The sequence below is a fragment of the Caloenas nicobarica genome, chromosome Z (assembly GCF_036013445.1).
Source record: "Caloenas nicobarica isolate bCalNic1 chromosome Z, bCalNic1.hap1, whole genome shotgun sequence".
In the NCBI taxonomy this organism is placed as follows: domain Eukaryota; kingdom Metazoa; phylum Chordata; class Aves; order Columbiformes; family Columbidae; genus Caloenas; species Caloenas nicobarica.
In genome coordinates, this window is record NC_088284.1 from 13,800,892 (window position 1) to 13,826,475 (window position 25,584).

General features: G+C 36.3%; 1 protein-coding gene across 1 annotated transcript in view; it reads left to right on the top strand.

The window, feature by feature from the left end:
* Positions 1-25,584, top strand: part of TNPO1 (transportin 1) — an 82,028-nt gene that overhangs the window by 50,983 nt on the left and 5,461 nt on the right. Inside the window, exons 10-24 of the mRNA XM_065655986.1 lie at positions 2,530-2,648; positions 6,131-6,191; positions 6,821-6,989; positions 9,015-9,167; positions 10,305-10,530; positions 13,192-13,363; positions 14,842-14,928; positions 15,726-15,833; positions 16,020-16,178; positions 16,280-16,367; positions 17,728-17,826; positions 18,026-18,121; positions 20,954-21,029; positions 21,830-21,929; positions 23,376-23,450. Coding sequence (XP_065512058.1) covers positions 2,530-2,648; positions 6,131-6,191; positions 6,821-6,989; positions 9,015-9,167; positions 10,305-10,530; positions 13,192-13,363; positions 14,842-14,928; positions 15,726-15,833; positions 16,020-16,178; positions 16,280-16,367; positions 17,728-17,826; positions 18,026-18,121; positions 20,954-21,029; positions 21,830-21,929; positions 23,376-23,450 — 1,788 coding nt within the window. The remainder of the gene's footprint in view (positions 1-2,529; positions 2,649-6,130; positions 6,192-6,820; positions 6,990-9,014; positions 9,168-10,304; positions 10,531-13,191; positions 13,364-14,841; positions 14,929-15,725; positions 15,834-16,019; positions 16,179-16,279; positions 16,368-17,727; positions 17,827-18,025; positions 18,122-20,953; positions 21,030-21,829; positions 21,930-23,375; positions 23,451-25,584) is intronic.

Consider the following 25,584-nt stretch of genomic DNA (forward strand, 5'->3'; position numbering starts at 1 on the left):
TTTTCTGTGTGTGTGTGCGCACGCATTGGGGTTTTTTGGTTTTTGGGGTTTTTTTTCGTTGGTTGAGAATTTTTTTGTTTTGGAAACAGAATAATTTTGGAGATGATACTGTTAAGAGATGATAACTTCTGTCTCTTCACCCTCCTAAGATCAGTAGGGAACTTCTGAACTTTGTAGGTAGAAATGATGTCACCAACCAGTAAAAGATCCAAGATTGTATTCTCATTGTATCTGGAATTTTGCTGTTGAGAAAACTATTACTAGGCTTCCTCTCTACTAAAGACAAGAGTAATGATTTTTCTGTTCTGTAACAAAGTCTAGACTTTTTTTGTCAGTTTTGACACAGTGTAGTGTTACTGATTTTCCCCAGTTCTGTATACATCCTGGTATATGCAAATGTAGTAGCCCAGAACTGACTGTTCAGCACTCAGATGAGTCAGGTTCTGCACCTTTGAGGCTTTAATGCCTCCAAGCTGAATGCTGCTGCTGATCGCTGCTTAAAGTGAAGATGGACTTAAAAGAGAGAAAATTCTATCTACATGATGCTCTTTATGCTTATGGAGAATCACCTTTAAAGTAGTTAAGAATATTAATGATCTAGTAGTGATTCTAAGAAGGCCCTGACACACATCATGCTTTTAAAGCAGACAAGTTTAAACTTTACTGCCAAATCCCTGGAGCATACAGGAGTGGTTGAGTTTGGATTTCATTGGTTTTTTGAGCATGCACTTCCAGATTTTTTTCTTTTTTCTTTTGTCTGAGAACTTGGTAACAAGACATGTCAAGAGTAAACCAACCTAACATTTCAATTATTAGATTGCATTTGTATGCTCACAGAGCATATTTATCCAAACACATGGCTCCTGATATCTTTCTCAGTAGAAATCCTGATTTTTGCGTCCTGTTGCTTTCTTCAGATAAAAATATGTCTGTTACTGCTCAAAGGGTGTGTTCTTTATACTTCGTGTATCTCACTATTCTTTTCTTGAGTTAACAAGACTAAAACAATATTGTTTGTTATAGAGTACACAAAACTGTACTGATTAATTTTCCTATGCTATTTTGTGATTTATTGTGACAAAGCAACTGTTTGCATTGCCTAAAGTCAGTAGAACTTTAGAGCTCATCATTGAAAGCACTTATCAAAATTTGGTGTGATAATAGTAAAAAAAAAAGCCTTCCAATACCCTTCCCACATTTTGCTTTATTACTAGGATCACTGTTCTTGCTATGATTTCCAGGCTGTGTATATGACTATCTTACACCACTGAGTGTAAGTAGCCTTTTCAATCTACTGCTATCTAACTTCATGGAGCATATAGCATAATACTTATAGATACTTGAAGAGGAATGACAGTGTGAGGGGCATCTTCAAACAGATTACTTTTTGTCATTCTGTTTTTGTCTTCCTGACAAATAACAAATCCACAGCAAAAGAGTGGATTTTCAAGCCCTCTAGGGAAAAATCTCTTAACATGCATTAAGGAAGCCGTGCTTGCAGTGAGTGGTTGCAGTCTGTTGTTAACTCAAAACAGAGCAGTATTTCTGTTACTGAGAGTTCTTAATCACGATAGTGATCTTTAGGAAAAGCTTGCAACTTAGTGCAAATATTTTGGAAGGAGTGCTGTTCATGGTAAGTCTTGCATCCCTAAAATGCCTCGGTATAATAATTGTCCCCCTGTTCTATTTAATTTTGAGAATACAATGGTATTCTGAATCAACTGAAGAGAGATTTCTTTTGCTCTAAATCCATGTATGAGGAAAGATAGCTGCCTGGACTTCCATGAGCCAACTGTTTCAGAAGTAAGGGCTGATAGGGAAGAATACAGAAATTAGTATTTTGGAAGTTGCAAGAGTCTTCCCTAAATTGTTTTGGCAGTTTTATATAAGAAACTGGTGTAGCAGTAGTCTATGTAGGATTTTTGTTTATGCAGTTAGTTGATTACTTTGGGTTGAAGCAGAATTAAAGTTTAATAGCAAGCTTGAAGGTTTGATACTGAATCTCTGAATTACCATTCATGCTACACAAATGTGAGACTTTTTTTTTTTCTTGTTATGGATTCTACTTAATTACATCCTGTCAGGTATTCAAGATTTGGTATGCAAGCTTTTTTATGGTACTAGAAGTAAAAAGTATTGCTGTTTTAGTAAGGGTGAAGTTGGTACCTTTTCATTCAAAAGTGCAAAGTGGGGATAAAAAAGAATTTAAAAAATCTATTAGCAGGAAACAGCTGTTTATTATCTTTGGTCTCTTCAGTTTCTTGGTAATAATGTTCTCACTTAATCAATGAAGAAATTTAGAATCTGAATCATCTAGCATCAAGAATGAACTCATTAACTTATTCTTAACTTATTCTCAAGATAGCCTTAAGTAGTCTTTTATGTCTGTTTCTTCTCCTTGCCCCAAACAAACAAAATTGATATGGTACCGTAGTCTGGTTTTGTGAACATGCTTTGCATCGTTGGTGGCTTTTTCTGGACACTTAAGACTTCTATCTTATATAAGTAACGTATTTTTATATTATGTAGTACATGCTTCAGAGGACCCAGGACCAAGATGAAAATGTGGCTTTGGAGGCCTGTGAGTTTTGGCTGACTTTGGCTGAACAGCCAATTTGTAAAGATGTATTGTGTCGGCATCTTACTAAGTAAGTATTAAGAATTACAACTCCTATTTGCTTTGAAATAGTCTTCTTTAAACTTCAGTTGACTTGTTCCTGATTACTTTTATAAAGAGTGTATCTAGCTTGCAGCATGCTTAGAAGACTTTTCTTATAGCTAGTTCTTGTGCATACTAAAAATGGCTGTAGCACAGGGTTCACTGAAAAGACTTCTGAGGATTTCAGACCCAGTGACATCCAGAAGCAACCTAAACTGTGTCACTGTGGTGCTTTACCTTAACAGGCTGTTAACCTTGACATAGATGCAAATATGTGCTAACGTGCACTTAAGCTCAAACATCTCCACATGACATTACTTGTAATATCTGGTGTACCATGAGCCTGTTGTCTTGACTACTGGTGATGTAGGCATCTCTGCATTGCTCCTGTGTGCACAGTCATGCAAAAGATTCCCTATTTTATAAAGAACATAACCAAACGACATGACATCACTTGGATTTAGGAATTGATTTTATATCAATTGCTATTGCAATTTAAACTTGAAGAAAGTTTGTGCAATGTGTTCCTTCATACTTCTGCAGCCTGATAGTAGTTTAAGTTTAAAAAAATATTTTTTGTAACTTTCAAAAGTTATTTTATGCTTCAAAATGTAGATCTTTGTAATATCCATGTTTGGGATGTAAACATCTGCATGTCTGCAGCAGTTCTTGTAACTTTTTCCAGATTACTCTGAAGTCTTTTGCAATAAGAAAGGAATTCTTCAGTGTTGCCAGTAAATGGATGCTCTTTATATATGCCTGGAGGGCTTTAAGTTTCTGTGACAGTTCTCTCAAGATCTGTCTGTGATTCAGTTCTTTCACTCAAGAAGAGGTGGTATTCTTCTCAGCAAAAATAAGCATTATAGAGTGAAGCAGTTAAAAAAAAAGGCAAAATTGCAGTTTTCATGAGCAATTAGAAATTAGAGTTGAGATTAAAACACCTATTGTAGCAGTGGAGGAATAGGAGGTGAAAACAGGAGAACCAATTTATGAGAAATAATTTTTAAGTTTTAAAATGATTTTACTTAATTCCTACTCCTGTAGCTCGAAAGGCAAAAGAATGACAGTACTATTCTTGAGTCTACGCACCTCCTTCCCAACACACATCATGTTTATACTGAGAATAACAGTAGTTATTAATATTAGTTAATGACTACCAATATTAAACCTCTTTTGGCCTTCATGAACATTGACACTGCAATAGCATCATACTAATTTTTTATTTTTTAAAAAAGCTTTTAAATTTCTTGAAAAACAAATAGGAGTAATATTACATTTCTCTCATGATCTTTCAATGTCATGTGTGTTGAAAGCAACTTATTTGTTGGTGAGTCCTGTTTGGCTAGGGAGCTATATAAGTTTGTCAATACTTGATAATCTTAAAATTTTTTAATATTAAATTAAAAGTGGGACAAGATCTTCTAAAAACCTGTTCATGTGGTGTCTAACATCTTGTTCCATTTTGCTCCTGTAGGCTTTCTTATAAAAAACATAGCTCCTGCATACTTCATGAAGTATGCTGCAGAACTTCTAATGAATTAATGATAATGTGTATACTTACTATTCCTTCATTAAAAGTTCAGAAGGTAATGTGCCATTGCAATGCGTGAGTATTGTTGTCCTGGTACCTTCAAAAACAATACTCCTCAGCTGCAGAATATAGAGAGATTGAGTCTGTCACTGGTGCTGCATCAGTCCATGGTCATTATTAGCATGATTTGGATTGTAGTATGTATTTTTCTGGATTTTTTTTTGTGGAGAATGTGTTCTTATGTGAAGTATTTGACTTTTTTTTCCCTCAGTACTTTTTTTAGCTACATATCTGTACAGTTGGTGTCCCATAGCCATAACCAATTTAATAATGAAGTAAATTCTAATACAGATTAGTCAAGAACTCTGCAATGTTGGCAACTCGTCTTACTGAAGTGATCACAAAAGGATAGGAGAGCTTAAGGTAGTTAGGCTTCCATCCTGAAGAGTAGCAAGGTAGAGTCATAGTCAATGGGGCGGAGTCTGTTTGGAGGCCTGTATCTAGTGGAGTGCCTCAAGGGTCAGTTCTGGGACCAGTATTATTCAATATATTCATTAACGACTTGGATGAAGGAATTGAGTGTACTATCAGCAAGTTTGCTGATGACACCAAGCTGGGAGGAGTGGCTGACATGTCAGCAGGCTGTGCTGCCATCCAGCAAGACATGGACAGGCTGGAGAGTTGGGCAGGGAAAAATTTAATGAAATATAACAAGGGAAAGTGCAGAGTCTTGCATCTGGGTAGGAACAACCCCAGGTTCTAGTATAGGTTGGGGAATGACCTGTTAGAGAGCAGTGTAGGGGAAAGGGACCTGGGGGTCCTGGTGGACAGCAGGATGACCATGAGCCAGCACTGTGCCCTTGTGGCCAAGAAGGCCAATGGCATCCTGGGGTGTATTAGAAGGGGGTGGTTAGTAGGTCAAGAGAGGTTCTCCTCTCCCTCTACTCTGCCCTGGTGAGACCACATCTGGAATATTGTGTCCAGTTCTGGGCCCCTCAGTTCAAGAAGGACAGGGAACTGCTGGAGAGAGTCCAGTGCAGAGCCATAAAGATGGTGAAGGGAGTGGAGCATCTCCCTTATGAGGAAAGGCTGAGGGAGCTGGGTCTCTTTAGCTTGGAGGAGACTGAGGAGTGACCTCATCAATGTTTATAAATATATAAAGGGTGAGTGTCATGAGGATGAAGCCAGGCTCTTCTCGGTGACAACCAACAGTAAGACAAGGGGTAATGGGTTCAAGCTGGAACACAAGAGGTTCCACTTAAATTTGAGAAGAAACTTCTTCTCAGTGAGGGTGGCAGACACTGGAACAGGCTGCCCAGGGAGGTTGTGGAGTCTCCTTCTCTGGAGACATTCAAAACCCGCCTGGACGCCTTCCTGTGTAACCTCATCTGGGTGTTCCTGCTCCAGCTGGGGGATTGGACTAGATGATCTTTTGAGGTCCCTTCCAATCCCTAACACTCTGTGATTCTGTGAGTCTTCAGCCACAAGTAGATAAAGTGACAAGTACTATTTTGGGGAGTTTGTGGGAACCAACTTGTTTATCATGCATATTATGGGAGTCTGAATTCTCACCAAAAATCTTTAGACTTCATTTCTGAAAGGTGCTTCAGAATAAATTAATCATACGGAAGATTATCTGGTTTTAAAGTTTAAAACTCAGTTGTACTATCTGTCTACTTCTAGTTAAAAGCTTGTAATTCAAAATCAACACTTTTTCAGATTACAAAGTATAGGTGAACCATACAACATGCACGTTGGTTCAGGTACTAGCTTTCGTTATCAGGCTAAGGGGTTTTTTGGGGTTTTTTTGTGATGGGTGTTTGGTGGGTTTTTTTTGGTTGGGGGTTGTGAGGGTTACAACCAAAATTATGGCCTAGCTAACTGAAAACAGGCTTGCTTTTTTATGTGTTATTTTGACATGTATCAATATTTCTTTGTAGACTGATACCTGTGCTGGTAAATGGTATGAAGTATTCAGAGATCGACATTATTCTGTTGAAGGTGAGCATCAATTTTTTTTACCCTGTAAAACTATCTGGTTAGTTTCTAACCTATCAATCAGAGTTATTCAGATCAGAACAGGCAGATCTAGCCTACCATCTGTGCAATGGAGAATTAAGGGGAAGGTGTGCTGTTCCAAATACTGAAGGTGACTGCTGCCGTGTTTGGAAAATTATCTGTGGGTTTTCCTGCTTTGCCCCTGTCACCTCTCACTCAACTTAGGCAGGCTGAGATGCTATTACCAATGAACTGCTACAACAATGCAGCCTAAAAAAATGCTTAGAATTAGTTCTAATGCCTTCTAAATTGAATACAGGCTTTTTCCATTGCTATATTTTAGAATATGTCTGTGTACCGGAATTTTTCTAGCACTTCTATTTCATTCCCATCAGGAGTAATTTCTTAACAAGGAATGTACATGAGCTTACCTCTCTTGCTTCTGTCTTCTTGTTGTTTTTCTGGTAAACGCAGCAGCAGAATGCCGCAACAGTGGCGTTTTTAGTTAGCTCGGCAGCGCAAGTGCAATGTGACTCTTATGTGCTTATAAAGTCTTGAACTAAAACTACTTTATTAATTTCTTTGGGCAATACAGTTGGACTAGTTTATTTGATAATACATTTTGATGACAGGGGGATGTTGAGGAAGACGAAGCTATTCCAGATAGTGAACAGGACATAAGGCCTCGTTTTCATCGTTCACGGACAGTGGCTCAGCAACATGAAGAAGATGGTATTGAAGATGATGACGATGATGACGATGAACTTGATGATGATGATACTATTTCTGACTGGAATCTAAGTATGTCAGAGTAATGTGTAAAATATTCTAGAATAGAGCTACTTACATAATACAAGAAGTACAGTAAAAATAAGACTGTGTGTAGGCTTCGGTTTTGAAAATAAGAACTGTCTCCTGACATAAATGGTTTACAGGGTGGAAAGGGAGACTTTTGTATGACACTTTGACTGGGTAACTGTAAGCTTATTTCTTATTTTGAATATGACAGATCAAGCTACAAACATTTACTGATGGCAATTCCACAGAACTTTTGGACCTAGAATTTTTATTCTACAAGATAATAAAAATCATGTATCACCTGATTAACTTCAGTTTAAAAAAAAAAAAGCTCTTACACATTGATAGCTGGAGGAAGCTTAGTAATGCTTTCTTTTACTGCAGTCTTCCCTCTAAAATTGGTTTTTGTTTTTTGGTTTGTTTTTCCACGTGAACATGCCGTTACTGGTAGTTCTTTTCTATGTGAAGAATTTGCTTCTGACTGGAATATAACACGTTAGTTAGGAAGAGAGCAGATAATTGTGAGGAAACCACAGTTCCTGTGGCCTATGTATGAGTCATAGGATCTTTAGGCCAATAGGCCGGCTGGTAAGGAAAGAAAACACCACAAACTGGTTTTTAAGTTCAGTGATAGAAAATAGCTAATGAAATTCTGACAAATCTGACTTAAATGTACTTTCCAAGCAGCCTCATTGTGGAATAATGCCTTGAGACTCTGACACATCCGCATAATTTTTTATTTTATTTTATTTTCTTCCAAGGCCCCAAGTTTTCATGATAGGTTTCATGTACCTTGAAGCTTATGGTCAAACAATTTTGCGTCAGATCTGAATTTGTAGTAGTAGTATATGAGTGCAAATATACTTATTTCTGTAAAGCCTTTTTTTTTTAAGGAGTTTTAGACTCAATGCTATTCTTATCACTACTGTGTGCAGAGACTGCAGAATTAAATACATATTTTCTGAAAAAGCTGAAATGGCAGAGGGTGCTGTCTGGTCTGCAGTTTTGATTAAGGTAGTGAGGAAGCTAAAGTCGTCCAGGAATGCTGGCCTGAAAGAGAAAGATGGGAAAAGTTAAGAAATCTGTATTGACATATATTATCTGGATTTGAGAGAATTTGGACTATCTGAAAACCAGAATCGTGTGCTCTATTTCTTACACAGTGTTCTGTATTTGGCTTCCAATTTAAACAGGGAAGAAACATCAGAGCAGCCTAACAATTAGCAGCATTGCTTACTAATCAGACCAGTTGGATCCTTTATGACAGATTAAAAAGGAACTGAGATCATAATAAGCAAAAAGTGCAGTATAAATACTGTAATACGAGCATTCTTCGTAAAACCACCTTAACATTATTATTTCTAGACAGAACAACACCAAATCGGAAAAATAGAGTAAGGATCTCTGAGTCATGTTTTGAAGTTGTTCCTGATTTTTTGGGTGTTCGCTAAAAACGTGGGATTACAACTTCCAAACAAATGTTGGGGTGTTCTTCGTATTGGCACATCAGAGAATAGGAATAAGGTATAAAAGCTCAGTAGAGGCCAGCAAATTCCTTTGAGTCTCTAGAAGATGATTTTGCATTTTTTTACTTTGACATGTGGGTCATGTTTGAGCATTTTCTTTTGAATCATATGCTGGGATTTACGGCCATTTCTCCTTAGTTTCTGCAACATGTTACATTCATGTCACAGACCTTTACTGCTTGCCTAGTGTCACATCATCCAGGAATCATGCAGTGTATATAATGTTGCAAGGTAATGTCATGGTTCCTGTCAGTGAGTGTTTTAATATCCCCAGTGTAAAAGTACCTTTAATGGCTATTTCAGTGCCGCAAAATGGCTTTCTATGAACTGTGGCATTGCACCAGAGCACAGTGGATCACTGTGTATTGTAATGAAATGGAAGTATCTTTCCTCCTAATGCCCTGAGATTCCACTGGCAGCTCAAAGTTAAAATGAGGATTATATTGCATGATTACAAATACTTGTATAATAAGCAGAGATTAACACTGTTAATTCCCCTCAGGGAAATGTTCTGCTGCTGCTCTAGATGTCCTAGCCAATGTATTTCGTGATGAACTTCTGCCACACATCTTGCCCCTTTTGAAGGAATTGCTCTTCCATCCTGAGTGGGTTGTTAAAGAATCTGGTATCCTTGTTCTTGGAGCAATTGCTGAAGGTAAGGCAACAGTGCATATCAGGTTGCTGAATTTTTCGTTGGTTCTAAAGCAGCTCTGTGATTCCTTCCAAGGGAATTTACTTAGGGAAACTAAGTGTATGTCTTTAGCTGGTTTGGTTTTGCTGATTAATCTCTACATCTACTAAATGGTGACTGCAGTTATTTAATTTTTCATCCTCAAATTTATGCATGGTTGGGAGGCTTAATAGCTTAGGTAATTTATTTTTTCTTAACTCTGCAGCATATATTTATTGATCTCTCATGAAATACTGCCTTGATTTCATAAAAGAGGAATATTTAATAAATTTGAGCCTTACATTTCATTCAAATGTTTTCAGAAATGGAGAAGACCACCCTGTCATTTTAGTGCCCTGAGCTGCTTTTTGTGGATCGTTCTCCAATTTAAATAAAACTTCCACTCCTTTATTCTTGCTCACAGCCTTGCCTGGCTTTTTGTCTGCATTTCCAGCACCTTTTGCAAGATGAAGGAATACAATTGGGTTCACACCTGGATTATCTTTCTTTTCCCGCAGTGCCTAGAGAACATACTTTTTTCTTTGTTACTAGAAGACATTTTAGTTGGTTTTGATTTCAAGTCAAGCAAGGTAAAAGTACTTCTGGCAAAGCTCAGTGTATCGCTGCCATTGCTGACTTGAAACATGTAGCTTTTATTGCTGGTCAGTATTTGTATGATATTAGGAGAAAACAAGAAAAAAATTAGATTTCTTAAGGAATCCTTTTTAATGATGGGATGATTTGTTGTCAAGACCAAGTCTTTCTCTAAATTTTGTCTTGGTTACTCTGAGTAGACTGACGTGGGAGCTCCAAGTTTTATAAATTCACTTTATTTGGAAATTTATTTTTATTTGGATGTACTTGCTGTACTCCATTCAATAAAGCAGAATTTCTGGAGGCAAGCACTGAAGTAGAAACATAGTTGAAATGAGGATTTTAATTATCATTTATGTAAGGTAGGTTTTTTTAACTTAATATAAATTAGGTAGACGTGCTTTGTTATCAATTGTTAAAAGATATTCCTACATGATAGAGAATGAAAATATGTCCCTTCTAGAAAGCACAAAACAGTAGAACTTTTTGTTAATTCTAGTACTGCAATAGCTATCTTTTTCCTTTTAGGCTGCATGCAGGGTATGATTCCATATCTTCCTGAGCTGATCCCTCACCTTATTCAGTGCCTCTCTGACAAAAAGGCTCTTGTGCGCTCCATTACATGCTGGACTCTTAGTCGCTATGCACACTGGGTTGTTAGTCAACCCCCAGACACATACTTGAAGCCATTAATGACTGAGTTGCTAAAGCGTATCCTGGACAGCAACAAGAGAGTACAAGAAGCTGCCTGCAGGTAAGCCAAAGCTTAAGCAAAAAGCGCTGTGATACTGCTTTTTCATGGGCAACTATTTTAATGCCTTTATCAATGAATGGATGACTCAATTTCTGGCTGTTAAAGTATTTATTTTTCTTTTAAATTGGAGTAGATGGAGCCTCTTCTGGAGTAGTCACAAATTACTGCAAGTTGTAATAATATGGAAAAAGTTAATTTTTATTTCTCTTGTCCAGCTTATTTTCAGTGTGTATGATTCACCAAGCTAAATCATTTATTGTAGTAAAATAAATTATCTGTTTGTGACACTTGTTTATTTTCAGTATATAATGTTTCATTGACTAGAAGTCTGGCTTTTTTAATGTGCCTATGAACGAAGTCAATACTGATTGCAATGGAAAACTACCCTATCATTGGATTACTGGTGGTGTTTATATTTAGCTCAGGATTACAAAAACATTTGGGTTATGATTATTTCAATGGATGTTCTCTTTCTCTTGAAGGGAGATCCTGGGATATAAGATTCCCTTCTCCCCTTTGATATTTTAAAAAAATAAATAAGTAAAAAATAATGGCTCTATTAAGGGACTCGCCATTAGTGGAATGGGAATGGGTGCAAGCTCGTCAAAAAAGCTTTTACATGTCAGTTTATGTGGGGTAGGAGTGTGCACAGCAGGCTGCCAATCAGGCTTCATCATAAGGCAGAGTTAGATCTGCATCCGATTGTGTTTTTAACACTTGAAACATGCAAATTTATTATTATTATACCCCACCCCCAAATATCAGTAAAGCCTAAGGAGAAGGCTGAGGTCAGAGTTCTTGTGCTCAGCTTTGCACAAAAGGGGTAGATGTATCTTTGCCTGAGAACAGATACAATGAATTTAATGAAAGCAAAGTAGTAAGACTTGAGTAGGAAACAATGTTTGCTTTTTGGCTCTAAACCTTTCAAACATTGGGCTAGGAAATGTTGGACTTCAACGGCTGCTCTGTCTCTTCATAGAGATACTCTGTTCCTTCCTGGATGAGCAGGAAGATGGTGATATAATAATACTTGCCTCACGTATTTTCAGATCCAATGAATCGGATTATGTACAGGTTCTATTAAAAGAAAACCAAACCAAACAAACAGACAAAAAAACCCCAAACACAAACAAACAAAAACCTCCACACTTCCATTCCTACTTGCCTTTTCCAAAATGTGGTTGAAACGTGCATGTAGTTGGACGCAGCTGTGTTGCAGTTGTTAAATAACTTCATGTAGTGCTTATGAAAGAAGTGCAACAGGCAGTGAAAACTGTTAAAGCAGTAAGAGAGAGATAAAATCGAAATATTACAAATAACAATACACGTGATTTTTTAAAATTTAAATTCAATATCAGATTTATAGCATGTTTTGAAACGCTGTTATTAAAGCAGAGATTCATTAAAATTACTGTTGCAGCTGAAAAATAAACTGTCTGTGAAACTCCACTTTAAGGAAAATGTAGAGCTGTTATAAATCAAAACATACTTATTAGCTTTCTAAATTGCAAGGAAATACAGTAATCCTCTTGGAGAGGTGCAAAAAGCTGCATCCATACAGCGAATAGTTGCACAGATTGTTAAAGTCTACCAAACTGAATATTGGTCATAGGAGACTGTATGTTTTCATCACTAACTTCTGTATCATATCTGACATCTTAACATTCATTACTGTTAAGAAACTCCTCCTTTAGCTGGTGACAATCAAGAAGATATTTTACTGAAGCATGTTTTCCTGCTTATGTTGTATGCCTTTCTGAAAGAATACTTCGTAATAGTAAAATAATAAATGAAATAGGAATGCTAGCCACTCAGTGTTCACAGTTGCACTGTGTTAAGAAAAAGGCGTTTCAGTGTTTGGTAGCATGTTGGTAGGGGATTGTTCACCTCATGCAGTGATGTATGCATTTTTAGTGCAGGGAAAGGCTAATAATAATCTTGTTAATACAAGGTAGGCCAGTATATCTTCAATGGCTCATAATTTTTTCCTTTTCTTCATGTTTCTCTGAAGCATCATGTCCGGTGTGTGGAGGCTTTTTGTTTGTTTTGGATGGGGTTTTTTAATGTTGTTGTTCAAACACTTGATAGACAATCTCAAAAGTTTCTATGATGCCATGATGGGTGCTTTGACAAAGGCTGGCTAAAATTGTTCATCCCCTGTCTTTGCTTTTAGTTTTCGCTGTCTTTCTGCATCTGCTTCTCTATGTAGTGAGCTGTGGAGAGTACAGGCTGATGTTGGTGTTGTGCTGGCACAAAAGCACTAGGGCTTCTGGGTGCAGCTACAGCATACATTAAAGATAGTGGGCCATTTTTAACTTAGGTAGACAGCTTTTGTTATGGTTCCTACTATTTTAGTTAGTATATTGTAACTTGTGTACGGTAATGCTTTTCTCACTGGGGGCTTCCTGCACATACATGATGGTTTTACAGCAGCATTTCTTGATTTAGTTCATCACAATATTAGAGGTGAATCCTTATGTGTTCAATCAAAATAAAATGAGGTTATCTCAGTAATGCCATTTGGAAAACATATCTTGGTTGAATTTGAGAACTAAATACAGTTTTGTGTTTATACAGAAATGGGTAGTGTGGGGTGTTTTGGGGTCATCTTGTTTTGCTTTTTCCAATATACTAACTGACCTGGGTTTTTTTGTCCCTCAGTGCCTTTGCTACTCTAGAAGAGGAGGCTTGTACAGAGCTTGTTCCTTATCTTGCGTATATACTTGACACTTTGGTCTTCGCATTTAGTAAATACCAGCATAAAAACCTGCTCATTCTTTATGATGCTATAGGAACTTTAGCAGATTCTGTAGGACATCATCTAAATAAACCAGTGAGTATACCTTATGTTCTGTAGAAGCACTCATCCTAATTGAAAAACTGGTTCAGTGTTTTTTGTAGTGTGCTGTACATGTTACAAAATAGAAATGCTGAAATTTCTGTGTAAGTTTCATTAATACTAAACATTTACAGGTAAAATATGTAGACTGCATATAATCTTCCCACTACACAAATATTCGCCGTTTTGTATAAATGATTGTGTATGTCTTAGCTTGTGAAAGCTGCTTTTCATTATGATTTTTTTTCTCATGCTAAGAATTTTTCAGCTCAGAGGAGGTACTTAGGTCTATAGATATGAAACAGGATTTTAGAGGAATTTGTGGGCTGTGTGTTTTAATTTCTAATGACCACACTTTTTTTGTTACCACTTAAGGTTTAGCTAAGCTGCTCTGTGTGTCTCTTTCCAGTGTATTGGAGCACATCATCACTAGAAATTGCTGTATCAGAGAGTGAGACAGGCATTTTATATATAAAACCACAGAATGCTGTGGACAAAGCACAGATAACACATAGGCAAATATAGTATTGGTGGTTTTTAGTGTCCATATATTAATTAATAGAATATGCATACATGTCACATGTGTGCATCCTTTTATGGTGGTTATTGAAATTTTTTATATTTCTTTATACTGTTTCACATGACATAGACACACTGTGATAAAACAATTTGAGTTGTTTCCATGGCATTTTACTTGCCATCTGAGACCCCACACGATCAAAAGACCTCCTTTTCAGTCTCTCTCTGGCCTTGGCCATCCTGACATTTGACTGTACCAGGAGGAAGGTAGATGGGAGCTCCTGGTGATGGTGGGGCTTCCTTCAGTTCATTTAGAATTTTGTATCTTTGGACATAGCATTAGCTGGCAGCATCCATTGGTTCTTTTGATACTTTGTGAGAGTAACAACACTATAGGAATGCTTTGCTCGATGGCCCTGTGACTATGGCTGTGCAGTGGCAGGGAAGATGCAATAGCTTTATACAGAACAGGTAAGTGCATCCTTCTGGAGGGATAGGAAATCACCTTCTTTGTGGATGGTTAGTTGATTGAGGAAGAAGTTTCAGGAATGTGACAGGATAGGGTTGTAGCATCGGGCCAATGGGAAATGGTTGAGAAAAGCAGATGGCAGATGCACAGCCAGATTGCATTACTAGTAAAAACACTTTCCATAGGCCTTGAGGCAGTCATATAGATTTGTAACAACCCAGGTAGCTAGACTGAAACCAAACCTGGGGGAAAAGATTCACTCTGCAAAGGTAATTATGTGCTTCAGCAAAAAATCTTAAGACACAAATTGCGGTTGTAATATAAACTACATCATGTATTGCAATGACTGAATTGCAGTACATCAGGGTTCTTTTTTGAAAAAGTAGAATATATATCAATTCTTAATACATCAATTTTCCAGCTTTGAAATAAAATAGTATGCAGTGAAGTGTTTCAACAGCTGATGCATTTTAATCTTAAACAGGAATATATTCAGATGCTAATGCCTCCATTAATCCAGAAGTGGAACATGTTGAAGGATGAAGATAAAGATCTTTTCCCTTTATTAGAGGTAAATTTTAAAATTTGAATATTTTAATCAACTCATTTTAGCAATTTCACTTTCTACTAAAGATGCTCCTACTAGGAAGTATGACTGTAAAAGTTGACAGCTTTAGGTATTTCCTATTATGGAGAAGATATTCTGACTGTAGTAAGAAAATGTTGTGACTGAGAAAATGTCATTAGGTTTAACAGAAGTCTTTTAGATTTTTTTTTTTCTCCTGCCATTCTGGAGTGTTATCTTTGGGAATCTTTTAGAAAAGAAGAAAAATAAAAAGAGATGTTCTGTCCTCCTTTTAGTCTTGTCTTCTCCCTCCTTGCTTTCCCTTCATCCCTCCATTAAAGCTATTGTCAAACAAGCCGAAGGTATGAAACAGACCATGTAGTCTATTCTCTGTACTTACCAAGTGTGAAGTGGGAAAACACCTGTAGAAAAATAAGTTTCCTAACTCTTGGGTAATGTTAGGGCTTGTTCCTGGTCAATACACTGAAACTTAGTGTACGCACTGGCTGAATTGTTGTAACTGTTTTTCTTGGCTACCTCTAAGAAGATGCTGCTGCTGAGACATTTTCTCAACCAGCGTACACAGGAGCAAATAACAACTTGCTGATAGTTGCCTTGACTCAGCTAATTGGTACTGCCTTTCTAGAATGTATTTACTTAATCAGTTACGTGTGGGTATACTTAAAATGTTATTATCTTTTAACTTACCAGGTAAAAAGCACTTCAGGGGTGTAAGAAAAGGTAGTAGGTAGTGACTGTTTGTTTTTCTTTTTTCTTTTTTTTTTTTTTTTTTTTAATTCTAGTGCCTGTCGTCAGTTGCTACTGCCTTGCAATCTGGCTTTCTTCCATACTGTGAACCTGTGTACCAGCGTTGTGTAAATCTGGTGCAGAAGACCCTTGCACAAGCCATGGTATTTTTCTATTGCTATTCCAACGTTTTAGGAATATCTCCTTAAACCAATGTGTTAACTATGTAAAGTCACGGGTTTGCAGGACGATTTATAATGTGACTGTTGAATATCTAAATGAAACTTTGTTTATGTGTACCCCAGGAAAATCTAATACTCATTTTGAAAATGCGTACTTATTTGTTGCAGTTGCATAATGCTCAGCCAGACCAATATGAGGCTCCAGATAAGGATTTCATGATTGTGGCTCTTGATTTACTCAGTGGTTTAGCTGAAGGACTTGGAGGCAACATTGAACAGCTAGTGGCTCGCAGCAATATCCTGACACTAATGTACCAGTGCATGCAGGTGAGTTGAGTGACCTGTTTGATCCAAGGATTTTCTTTCTTAAGAGAATGAGTAACACTCCTAGAATTGTCTTTTTTTTTTTTTCTTCTTCTTCTCTTTAGGATAAAATGCCTGAGGTACGGCAGAGTTCTTTTGCATTGTTAGGTGATCTGACAAAGGCGTGTTTTCAGCATGTTAAGCCTTGCATCGGTATGTTTCTTTTACATATTAAACAACTTGTTTTGGAAACTGACAAAGAGGCTGATTTAGCCATTGTTAAGCTCCCTATTCTGTGGGTTGCCTTTTTATGGTGTTTAAGTTTTCATGTTCCTTCATCATCAAGGATCTGTAGTCTTTTCTCCTTTGAATTGTGTGTATAAAAGACACGTTCTTTTTTTTGTAGACAGTGAAATAGTTCATTTTTGATTTTTCATAATGTAACAAGATACGTGTTGTGCTGGAATATAGCAAAATGGATGTTCTTAGATTTCAATTAAAATAGTTGTGTGCTTCGATAAATTCTTCAATTTAGAGCTTTTTTTGTTCTACTAGTGTCTGTTGTTACCTAAAATTTTATATATATACTGAAATTGTAAAACTTGGATGCAGGGTAGGTTTTGAGTTTGTTTGATTTTTTTTTGTTGTTTTCTTCCTTTTTTTTTTTTTTCCTTTGTTTTAAAATTCAGTAGGGAAGTAGCATCAGTTATACCCTTCTGTGGTATTTGCTGTCTCTTTCCACAGGTACTCTTGAGGTACACTTAGCTTGCCAAATGAATGCTTGGATAGGCTTGGAATTTAAGATTTATTTGGTAGATGTTATAATCCATCTTTGTGACTAATTTTTTCTTAACATGTAATCAAATATGTGGTTGCTTTCTAGGCTTCATTGTTTTTTTCAAGCATAGTTGAATACATAGCTATCCAGGTGATAAAAGAGAGGGGAGATTCAGAGTAAACATGAGGAAGAAATGCTTTACAATGAGAGTGGTGAAACACTGGCCCAGGTTTCCCAGAGAGGTGGTGGATGCCCCATCCTTGGAGACATTCAAAGCCAGGCTGCACGGGGCTCTGAGCAACCTGATCTAGTTGAAGATGTCCCTGCTCTTTGCAGGGGGGTTGGACTAGATGACTGTTGAAGGTCCCTTCCAACCCAAACTGTTCTGCGGTTTTACGATTTGAGGGTTGTTTGACTATATTACAAAACTACAAGTACTTGTAGCTGTGTTTGTAATTTTCCCTTCTTTCCCTCTCTCCCCCTTGCCCTAGCAATAGAAGGGGGAAAAAAAGGTTTCTAAACTTGCAGAAAGCCTATTAGAAGCATTTTTAAATCATAATTTGAGAAGATTTGCATTGATCTGCTTAGGTTCTAAAATCCAGGTTAATCTGATATATAGCAGAAATATAGCTCTTGTTAATTCATGTGTAACACTTCCCAAGCATTTAAATAGGCTTACATTTAAAAACAAACAACAAAAAGAACTCTTTCCCCCTGCCCTCCCCTGTGATCTTACAGTTATGGGACAAGATGGTTGGATTGTGTGATGAGATTTTAAAATGTTGTTCTTTCTAGCTGATTTCATGCCTATTTTGGGAACCAACCTAAACCCCGAATTCATTTCTGTGTGTAACAATGCCACCTGGGCAATTGGAGAAATCTCCATCCAGATGGGTAAGATGGTTTTTTTTTTTCCTTAAATCACATTTAGCGTGGTTTGTCTAGGTGTTTTTTTGTAGTCTTTTAGTGATACTTTCATGTTGAAATTTAATCTGAGATTCTTGTCCTTTTTAGTAAAACCAATGTACCCGATCTATTTAGATTATGTACATTAATGGTCATTTTCTTCTGAATTTTTTTTTGTCTGTTTCAGGTATAGAGATGCAGCCTTATATTCCAATGGTGTTGCACCAGCTTGTAGAAATAATTAACAGACCCAACACACCAAAGACATTGTTAGAGAACACAGGTACCCAATAACTGAACCATACATGGTGAAGAGAATTAGAGAATTTTTTTTTTACATATATATAATGACTTTAAAAATTGCATAGAGGAACCACACCAGAACTAATTTCATTGCTATGTATTTGGCTTTCATAAGCAAAAGCAACTCTGTTTTGCAGAAGCTCTTACAAGTCTCAGTCTTGCAGCAAACCATCTATCATATATCTAGATTCTTAATGCTTTCTCACTTTAAGTATTTTTATAGTTTTATGTATTGAATGTGACGAATCTGTGCAGTAACACTTAAAGACTTAGTTCACGCTGATCTTAATATGTGCATGTCGTTACACCTCTGTACTGTATATATATGTCTAGTGTTTAAAACAAATGTAATTGGCACATATAAAACAAATAATGAACTCTCTGAATTTACAAAAAATGCACTCTCTTTAAAGATAAACTTCTAGTATTGTGCACAAAAATCTAGATCTGTGATGGCAGTTTTACCACAACACAACTGAAATTATGTATAATGTCTATTACCTGGTCACTTAATAACAAATTTCTGAAAAGAATTCTAATAATGGCATGCAGGTTTTGTGTTCTGGCTCACAGCTTTGCCTTCCAGATTGGAAGCAATCCCCAAATGCTTTACTCAATTGGAATTTCTGAGGCTTGTTTCTTTTGCATTTATAGAGGGCACATTCTGGTATGAAGAGCACCTTCCATACTTCAGCAAAACTTTATCGATAAATTCGACCAGTTTCTGGTTTACTATTTTACTAATTAAGAATCTTTTTTTTCTTTCCGTTTGAAAACTGTCTTGTAAGTAAATGACGGTTTAGTCATTATACCTGACATAATTGAAAATTATGCAAATTCAGTGATACAGTTTTGGGGGGCGGGGTTTGAGTTAAGCAAAAGATAAATTGGAGAAATTTTTTTTTCAATGCATATTTTTCCTCTGGTATTTTCTGAACTTAAAAGCTGTACGTTATCTGTCCCCCAACCCCATTTAGTATGGAAGGTGAACTTGAAGGAAAAATTACCTGGTTGTCTGGCATATTTTAGATACTACTTTTTGAAAAGATAATTTTGGAGCAAATACCAACTTGTTGTGAAATATACCATGGAATAGTATAGCAATAGAAATTTTCTTTCCCCCTGCCCTGATCTCCTTCTTCTGCACTGATGGATATGTAACACCTGTAACTGAGAGGCATCCAGTACTTAAATGTTTGCTTCCATCACTATTAGAGGATTTTTGGAAGCATCCAAGCACTGACTTTTTTTTTTTTAATTTAATTCTCTTAATAATTACTTTAAATGTGGATGCATAACTGCAAATAAATGTTGAGTGTGGTGTACTTATAAGTTTGTTGTGGGATATTGTGCTGCATGCCACTAGTATGTGCAAGAATATTACTGTTTTCTGCTTTAGCTTGCTATGTAATGAGCTATGAAAACACTTCTTTGGAAACGTAAGACCATCTCAAATAAAAGTAATTGCATAGAAAATAACCAGTACATGCCAAAAAGCTGAGCTTTGATAGATATTAGTATTCCTTATACAGAATGTAGCTGCGAGAATTTACAGATAAAACTTAAATGTATTTTCATTTGAAATTAGCACTTCAAATGCAGTTTTTTGTTAGATCTACCAAAAATTTTAGACACTGCATGTTGAAATTGAGTAACATCAAGGCAAAACAGTACATAACCAGTGAGCTGCAGCTCTCATGAGTATGTTTCAAACTGCTAGTATATCCTACACCAAACTTTTATCAGAGAAAGCATCATCTGCTTTATTGCATGTTTCATGAAACTGTTCACAAATGCCTGTTAATTAGAGTGTTGCATAGTATGTCTCTTGAACATAGGTTTCCTTTCTCTGCTTCATATAAATCTGCTGGATTTTAGTATTATTCATGTATTTTGCTTCAAGTAATCCTGATACATTATTCCCCACCCGCTCCTTTTTCTAAAGATTAATCTTTTGTGAGTTGAGCAAACACCATTAAAACACATTTTCATGATGATATTTTCTTTAGTCTGTCCCTCGGAACAAAGGTCCAAACTACCTAATCACATAATGAAGCAATTTTGCTTTTTCTGTGTCCTTATGCCTTGGTATCGGAAGTCAGATTCTTATAAGATTTCTGTGAGGAAACTTTTTGTGAACAGGGGAAATACTTGGATTAAAAAATTAATTTCTTGCTGTCAGCTGCTGTGAATTAGCAACCACTTCAAACTCTGTATGAGATTATAAATAAGACAAATATTTGGTGCTCTTTGAGAAGTGTTTCATCTATTTAGCATTTTTAGATAGACCACAATATTTTCCATGTAAAAGTATTTATAAATATATTGTTACTGATTGAGTAGATTTATTAAAACCTTTAATTTTAAATATTGAAAAAATGTTCAGAATACTGGATACTAAAACTGAAAATGGTTAATTCCTTTTTATCAAGAGTATCCATAATAATACATTTTAAGAAAAGCTTCAAAATGTATGGCAGGTAAATTTACTGTAAGAAATTACTCTGAAGAGGGCAGAATGACTGCTGACATCAGAAAGCTTTTGGATTTTAGATTGTGTTTTTGGTGTTCTCTCATTTACTTTAATTTTGCTTTTACCCTGGAGAGTATACCATATATGTTGCTGCCTCTTATTTAGGGGGTGGTAATAAACAGCACTGGTGAAATCTTATGTTTATTATCATACACAGATTCTGTTGGTTTCTGTTTCTGAGTTATTTGTTGTTTTTTCTTTATTTTTTCTCCTCCCCCCTCATTTGCTCATGTCTTGGTTGGCGTTTGGTGGTGTATAACCGTGATTGCGTTACCTTAGCAATAACAATTGGTCGTCTTGGTTACGTTTGTCCTCAAGAGGTGGCCCCCATGCTACAGCAGTTTATAAGACCCTGGTGTGTATTATTCAATCTTTTTTTTTTATTCATTTTTCTTCACTCTCTTTCTTTCTTTCTTTCTTCCTTTCTTTCTTCTCTCTATCTCACTTTTAGATATATTTTCAGTTGGTTACAAAATCTCAATCCTTAATCATTGCCAACCATGTGACTAATCTTGTCCTATCAGGTTTGTGAGTTTTTAGTAGCACCGTCATGTATTCTTTATGTTGTGGCTAACGACTAATTTATGCATGGGATAAGATTGTCACATGCTTGCTGTGTTAAAGCTTGACTATGAAAGAGCATTTTAAAATCCACCAGAATGATAATACAATGCATGCAGAGACTGTAAAATTTAAACCGTGCATTACTTTACTTAAAATTCAGTCTGAGGCTTGAATTGCTGTAAGGAATACATGTTTATAGATTTGTTATGTATAAAATAGCTTGCTTGCTGCTGTAAAAGTTAAATAACTGTTCTGTAAGTGGTATCTGACATAATTCATACTGTGATAGTATTACATGTTCCGCTTCTAATAATGACAGTTTCTATAAATATTTCAGATACATGTTTCATTTGTATTTAATGGAATACAGGTCACACTTTCTAACTGCATATAGTGCAACAGGAGAACAAGGTTCTGGAGATGATGCCTAATGGGAATATGCTAGTAAAGATTCTGTGTAGCGAGTGTTTCTCTAAGTGCTCAAAATAGTGTCTTATCAGTGTGACTTATTCCATCAAATACTGTCATCTAGTTCTGACTTGATTGAAGAAAAAATAATAAATAGCTAACTTCTGCTCTCCAACTTTCTAGGTGCACCTCTCTGCGAAACATAAGAGACAATGAGGAAAAGGATTCAGCATTCCGTGGGATATGTACCATGATCTCAGTCAACCCCAGTGGAGTAGTCCAAGTAAGATACATTATTAGATCTTGACTTCTTTTCTCATGTGAAATTTAGTGAAAGCTGTGTATGGAGTATAAAAAAGTTTAGCTTGACGTGATTCCCTGCAGGGCATGATGTAGCTCTGTTTTGAGGTCAAGGAGGCCAAAATGTTTATGCCGCAAATGATACATATCATGATGTTTCAGTAACTATCACCTAGCAGAGGAAAGGAGAAGAATATTGTTGAATTTAGTTTTACATTTTGTAAGTAAAAGAGAAAATAATGAACTTTGATTAAAATAACTGTATTTTGATACTTCTGTCAGGTTGTGTTCAGGATCTGTATGATAATATAAGGCAAAAGTTGACATACCTAAACCTATTTTCCAGATGTAACCTAGGCTTTTAAAACAAGAAACAGAATAAAAACAGTAACCACCCCTTCATTCTTTAAACTTCTGTAGGGAAGATTCTGTTTCAGCTTTGGATATATTCCTTAACACATTGTCAATGCAACAAGGAACATGCATCTCTTTAAAATAAATGGTACATCTGAATAATAGAATGTGACTTGCTCTTTAATCTTCATACCTCCAAAGTAAAGCTGTACCAATGTAGTATTTTCTAAGAGTAAAATGAAGGTGATTTTTCCCTTTCCTTTGGCTGGAATTCTTGAAACACAAGAACTGAGCCTCTACCTTGTTTTGAAATTTTCAGTTAATTTCACTTATGCCTTGTTCTGTACTTAGTGTTTCCCTCTTCTGCTGTCCATTTGTTCTTTCACGTAGCTGAAGAGGAGGGGATAATTAAGGACTCTTTTTGTTATCCTATTTCTCCTTCTCTGTAGTTGTCATTCTCAGTTCCCACCCAAAAACATGTGTGTTGTTAACTTAATGATTAAAGACTGATGTTTTAATGGTGTAGTAGGAGGTAATGCATGACAGCAGATGAACTAAATATAGAGATTTTGGAGTGGCTTTAGTTTTGAACCTGTATGACAAACATTCTGTGTGTCTCAAAAAAGAAACTTCTGGTTCTGCTTAAAGAAATACAAGAGCTTTTTTTCCCCAACTGGAAATGCATGAGAGAGTGTGTTGCAACTGTGGTCTTAAGTTTTTTGCTTGTGATTAGAGTGACTGGTTCTTGAACTTGGTACATGTACTAAAAGCATTAATACTAGACAAGTATAGTGTGGGAGGGGAGAGTGGTTCAGGTTTTTTAACTGTAATTTTATTTAATCAAAATTTGATTAAACAAAACTATTCATACACTCAGCTATTTCTATTTCTGAACACTTAGGCATACAATAATTTACCATTATTGTCTGTATTAACTGGAAACTAAATACATAAAAACAAAAACAGTTGTGAATAAGGATAAAAGACGCTGCATAGGTCATAGAATGAACATCAAGTGTTGTTTTCAGACCTATAAATTGAGGTTTCTAACCTATGTGATTGTTTAATCTTGTAGGACTTTATTTTTTTTTGTGATGCTGTTGCATCGTGGATTAGTCCAAAAGACGATCTCCGAGACATGTTCTGTAAGGTAATGTTTCTCATATAACCCTATGTCCTAATGGTGATTGTTATGAATTCTCCAGGTTTTTTTACTTGTTTTCTGTTTCCACTGTTATGGCTTACTATATTTGTGGTCATGGGGGCTTCTTTGAAAGTTCATAAATTTTCAGGCAAAACTGAAAAATCCTGACTTCTTTTTTTAACAGTATTGAAGGGATAATCATCCTCAGAATGCTTTTCATAATGTCCAGCCTACTATGTTTTGCCTGTATTTGGAAGTACAGAGTTTTTTATACCGCATTTTTTTTCTAGAAAATGAGATTTGTATAGGTCAAGACTTCTTTGCTGTGAAGATGCCTACTTTATTTTGGAGAAATATCTAGAAAATTGCGAACTAAAAATATTCTGTGGTATCCTGATCTGTTTCTTTTAGTCCTGCTGAAAATAAGGTTTTTTGGGATTGCGTAATCCTCCTCAGAATCCCTCTTGAATCAGCAAGTTTCAAGAAACTAACATACCATTACACCCAAGAACACATCCCTAGACAAAGTCTCAATAGTATTTCAGTGAAAGGATTATTTGCCTTGTGTAAAACCCCACCCACAATGTGATATATTGTGTTTTGCCTGCTACTGTTTGGTAGTGTGGCTCGCCTCAGAAGTTCATTTAATTATCCTAAAGCAAAAATGGGGTATATTCCTGAGTAGTGCCACATGTGAGCATCCGAACAGAAGCCAGAGTCATAGTTAGCCTCTCAGATAACTGGTCTCCTTCAAAGGAACATCGTGTCCAGGAAATGCACAGCTGTGAGTATTTTAGCATCAGGAGATGAGAACAGCAAATACTTAAATGCTTAAAAGAGTCTAGGATGCTGTCTGTGATGATTGCCCAAAGCAGTCTCAGTGTGTGTTTCTGCACTACTCCTTCAGCATTGTTACAGTTATTCATGTGGGATCTAATGCATTTAAACTAGACACAAAGGCTTTTGGTCACTTGGCAAAGGACATCCTTACTTTTTAAAGTGTATTTTTTTTGTGCTTTTTGCCATGAAAGGAGACAAAGCTTTCTTCAAGTGATGGTACGCACTTCTTCATGAATACATGATTACTGTAGTCCAGTTAGATGTTTTTCAAACAATAATTGTGCCTTTCAGGAATGGAAAAAAATGGCCCATTTAGTGTTTCTTTTTTTGTTTTGTTTTTTAGCACTAGAGATGAGACAGAAAACACCACTTCCAAGAGCATAGGTAGATGAGCTGCTAGTGTTGAAATCTGACACATACCCTAAGAATTTTATCACTTTTTATAAAAGCAATTTATCTGAAGACTGTAACTGAAGCTCACTTGCTAAAACTCTACTGGAAGATGATTTTAAAAGTGTTCCTTTTGTCATACCTGAACATTCTTAGATTTTTTGGTAGTTTCTTGGTAGCTGGCTAGTCTGACTCTTTGGGTTAGGAGTGAGAGGTGAGCCTGCTTGTGGAAAGTCTCTTACCGGGAGAAAAGCAGCAAAGTTAACTGGTGACACTGTAATGTTGTTATTGCTACATCCTGTTTAAGAACAGCTCTGCTTGAGAATGTTGTGATGAGGGTGAACTCAGTACCATGAGCATTAACTTTGACATTGCCTTTTCTGTGAGGATGTGTTCATGACAAACTGTTCCACAATTCCAGTATCCTTGAATTTAAAGAAGAAAACAAAAACTTTAGACTCTCCGGCAAAATTTTCTATGAGGAGTAGCCACTTCATCTGTGTTTTTCTTTCTGATGTTTGTCTTTTGACCTGGTGTTTTGAGAGCTTTTTGATAGTATAATTTAATTTTCATGGTTTTCAATTAATTTATTATGTCGGAAAGTCCAAACTGAAACCTGTAGACTTTTTTTTTACCTATTTCACTGGCTTTGGACTGCCACTGGATCGTTCTTTTAAAATACAAAAATATTTTAGCAGTTTCCTTTTTAGTGACAGTTGTCTTAGAGGTTCCATGGGAAACAAAAACAGCTCTCACAGGGTGCTTTTGTATTTGTGCTAGAAACTGACAGGCATTCATTCTTTCAAATGCTGGCTGCATTTTTGGCCTAGCTTTCTTCCTACAAAATATTACACATCTAAAAAGAAATGTGAATACAGTTATCTTGACATATGTTAACTGTTAACTGATC